Genomic DNA, 3,807 nt, shown 5'->3' with positions numbered 1-3,807 from the left:
GGGGGGGGGGGGGGGGTTAGAGTGAGAGTAAGGGGGGGGGGGGGGGAGAGAGAGAGAGAGAAGAGAGAGAGAAAGTGTGTGAGGGCTAAACCACGAGTAGCCTACTCCTTAAAGTACCCTGAGCTCCCCAGTGCAGAGGTAAACAGCACGAGGAGCTGCAGTAGGCTACAGGGCAGGGGCGGATCTACCGGGGTGGCATGGGGTGGCAACTGCCACCCTAAACAATAGCCTTGTCACCTCAGCTGCCACCCCAGTTGGCATCTTTGTTTTGAAAGAAAAGTTGTGGCTCATCGGACATTTATGAGAGAAAATCTCTAATGTCCGAGTGCAAGTGAATGCAGCACAAGACGCGAGTCTTGTAACCCCTCCCCCGGCCCTGGCGCGAGACTGGAAATATGATTGATGGCGAATTCAGTTGAACGGGGGACGGCGCAAAACGAGAAGCATTTCGGACCCAAGTAGACGGAAGGAATGGGGTAGTTGCGATCTACAATTACAGAGAAGAGAATGTCAAGTTTGGCTGTACTCAGCATTGAATCAAAACGCACTAAAGCTTTGGATCTTAATACGTTTGTGAGGCGTTTTGCTGAACAAAATGGTAATCGCCGCATTCAGCTGTAATAGGCATACCAACTTGATGCTCTTCTCACGGATGACTCGATGAGCATAACAAACTGTTAAGATGATGACCTTGTATGCGTGTGTATATATATTTTTTTTGTGGGGGTCTGCCCCCAAAAAACTGTTTTAAGTCCTGAGAAAGTAAAATCAGACGGTGTGTAAAACTACACTGCCCAGCCAACAGAAAGTAACCACTTTGATTTAACCAGGCCAGTAGACAAGGACTTTCCACTGGATAATAACTTACTGCAGCGATGTATATGTTTTAGCTGAATACACGTTTGTTTTTTTTAACTCTAACTGATGCAGTTAGTCACTTTTTTAATATTTGTTCTTTCTGATGTAAAGTCAAGGTTGTAACTGTATATCAATGATATAATTACTTGTTTTTCAAATTTGAAGGAGGGTGAGCAAGCATCTTGATGAACATTCATCATTAACTCCTCCAAAAAATATAGTTTATTCAATAATAAATGAATATGTGAATCATAAAAGGGATTGACAGCTGATAGGAATAATATGATTGTTAATAGTATTCATTCAGACAAACATCGATGAGACAGTTAATGAATGTACTTATTGCAGCAGTCTTCATAGATTTGGTACCCCTGCTGGTCTAAGATTGAAACAAACTCATTCAGTTATTGTTCAGTTAAAATTCATTAAATTACGTCTGCCACCTTATATATTTATATGTAAGGCTTTACTGATGTGCCACAATAATATCACCTATGTCATTGAGTTAAAATATTAATATTGTGGCTTTCCAAGTTAACATTGATTGTAGGGGTGTAACGGTTCACAAACATTTAGGTTCGGTTCGTACCTCGGTTTTTAGGTCACGGTTCGGTTCGGTACGTTTTCGGTACAGCAGAACAAATTATCACAAAACATTAAAAAAAATATTTATTTTTTAAATTATTATTAAACTGTGAATATTCACTCAAATAAATACAAAATAAAATAAACATTAAGGTGCAGCATTTCGATGAACTGAAATAATCTATATGTGAACTGTACTGTACCTAAGCAGCCAGCTTGACATTAGGACTTGCTTGTCATTGTATTTTCATGTTTTTTTAAAGAAAGATGAACTTGTCCACATTGCTTGCCGAAAGGGCAGATCTGCTGGCACTAACAATGTCTCCTGCTGTGGAGAACACCCTCTCTAGGGACAGAGGTAGCAGATACAGCCAGGTAGCGCTTTGCTAACATGGCAACATAAGGATATTTGGCATTTGTAATAGCTTTGGCTCGGTCTGAACTTGTTGCGAGTGGTGGAGGCTTACATGCTAGTGGGAGTTGGGTTTGCACTTCAGTCTTTTTTCTTTTGGTACCGGTGATATTCACGTTTGGGTGATGCCTTTTCAAATGAGTGTGCAAGTTTGATGTATTGTCAGCCGCGTAACCAATGTTAGTTGAACAATGCCGACAAACAGCTTTGGTTCAGTCCACCTGTCTTTGTCCGTCATCCTTGTACGTAACTGCGAAACCAAAATGTTCCCAAACTGGAGACTTCAATGATGCTGGAGGATTTTCGAGTTCAACTTTATCTGCGTTCGCCATTTCGACAGTTCCTCAAATTACTGACTACATTTGAACATATCCCTGTGACCAGCTCTCATAGTATGCCTCTCGTCCAATGAAATGACTTGGTCGCTCTATGATATATATACCTAAGATTACTTCCAGAAAGTTGTTCATGTTCTCAATTTTTTACATTAAACGTTATATTCGTTCGGTACCCTTCGGTTCACACGTGTACCGAACCGAAGGGCCCGTACCGAATAATTTCAGTATGGGTACGTGTACCGTTACACTGCGATTTAAATCAGCATATACTTCTGCCAGGGGATGCCACCCCTCAAAATCTCCTGCCACCCCATGAATATTTGTCTAGATCCGCCCCTGCTACAGGGCCACTTAGTAGAGCAGATTACTCCCATGTGGATTGGTGCCAGCACAGATCGTAAAACATGATTTTTAAATGAACTGTTGATCATGCTCATTTCCCCCCACAGCCAAATATAACAGACACAAGCTGAATCAAGCAGAGAGCTTGTTGCAACGTGGAGTAACTAACAGCTAGTGCTCGAGACTAGAAGCTAGTGCTTTTTCACTGTCAGTGAGATAAAGTTTTCTCTCAGCTATATGAGAACTGACTCCCCAAGGTCTCTCCCACACCAAGCTGCCAGATTCTCCTCTCCTCGTGTAACAAACACATAGCTATGTAGCAAGCAGGCCCTGTCTCAATCTGGTGAACACACACCATGAAACCAGGTGGTTATCAGTCTTTAATTTTCCAAAAACATAGTCAAGTATGTATTTTGAATTGAGACAAGTATACAAAACTCACACAGTGTAATGAAAATGTATTTATTGGTTGTTCCAGTAAGAAAACACATTGTAAAATAAAAATGTTCAAACAAGGCAAGGACAGTTTAACAAGACAGTTGCTCCAGGTTGTTCCATGGAAAATAGATGCTATCATTTTCTCTTCCGCTAGATGGAGATGTTGGTCAGGATTGAGCAAAAATGCTCTAAACCAAAGTGAACAATAGAGGAGCAGACGACCAGTAAACAACCACTATCATTTCATGAATCAAAAGGAAGTAGTGAAGTATGGTGAGTAAAAATCAGCTTAAAACAAGAAACCTTTGCCAAATGACTTCAAATTCTTCATCCTGTTCAATGTGGGGTAGAAAGCATGGATGTAAGCCACAGGGTTATAGCTGTTTCCTTCACGAGGAAACATCAGTTCATCGTTTTGAGAGGAAATACCATCAGTTTTTACCTGTATAGCAGATGCTTTCCACCACCGCAGAACCAACCTCTCTACAGACCACTGAAATGAAACAGAAAAAAATTGCAGCGGAAGGGCACCAGAGAAAATAAAGTCAGGTTCACCCGGGCACAACAGAGATTACAAGCAACACATTAGAGCATTGTATTTCTTAAGGCATTATGCAGACACTCAGGGCATTTTTTGTGTTGTTTGGTGGTGATGAGAAAATGCAAACCAAAAGACAACTATGTAGAAGGTAAAAAGGAAGGGGGACGCACAAAACTCAATTCTCTTAGGGTTTGACTTGAGGCTAGAGCACAGAACTATAGACGAGGGCTCAAATTAATATTGTACCCAGATGAGTCTTAAGTGTCCTTGGATGACAAGCAGTGATTGGATTG

At 41.2% G+C, this 3,807-nt stretch overlaps 1 protein-coding gene across 1 annotated transcript in view; it reads right to left on the bottom strand.

The window, feature by feature from the left end:
- Window positions 1-2,981: 2,981 nt before the first annotated feature.
- LOC117553912 (IgGFc-binding protein) overlaps window positions 2,982-3,807 on the bottom strand; it is a 44,358-nt gene continuing 43,532 nt past the window's right edge. Inside the window, 2 exon segments of the mRNA XM_034228021.1 lie at window positions 2,982-3,305; window positions 3,416-3,466. Coding sequence (XP_034083912.1) covers window positions 3,457-3,466 — 10 coding nt within the window. The 3' untranslated portion in view covers window positions 2,982-3,305; window positions 3,416-3,456.

This window comes from Gymnodraco acuticeps, unplaced genomic scaffold (assembly GCF_902827175.1).
Source record: "Gymnodraco acuticeps unplaced genomic scaffold, fGymAcu1.1, whole genome shotgun sequence".
NCBI lineage: Eukaryota > Metazoa > Chordata > Actinopteri > Perciformes > Bathydraconidae > Gymnodraco > Gymnodraco acuticeps.
The sequence above is the reverse complement of the archived record's forward strand: the minus strand, read 5'-3'. Positions and strand labels throughout refer to the sequence as shown.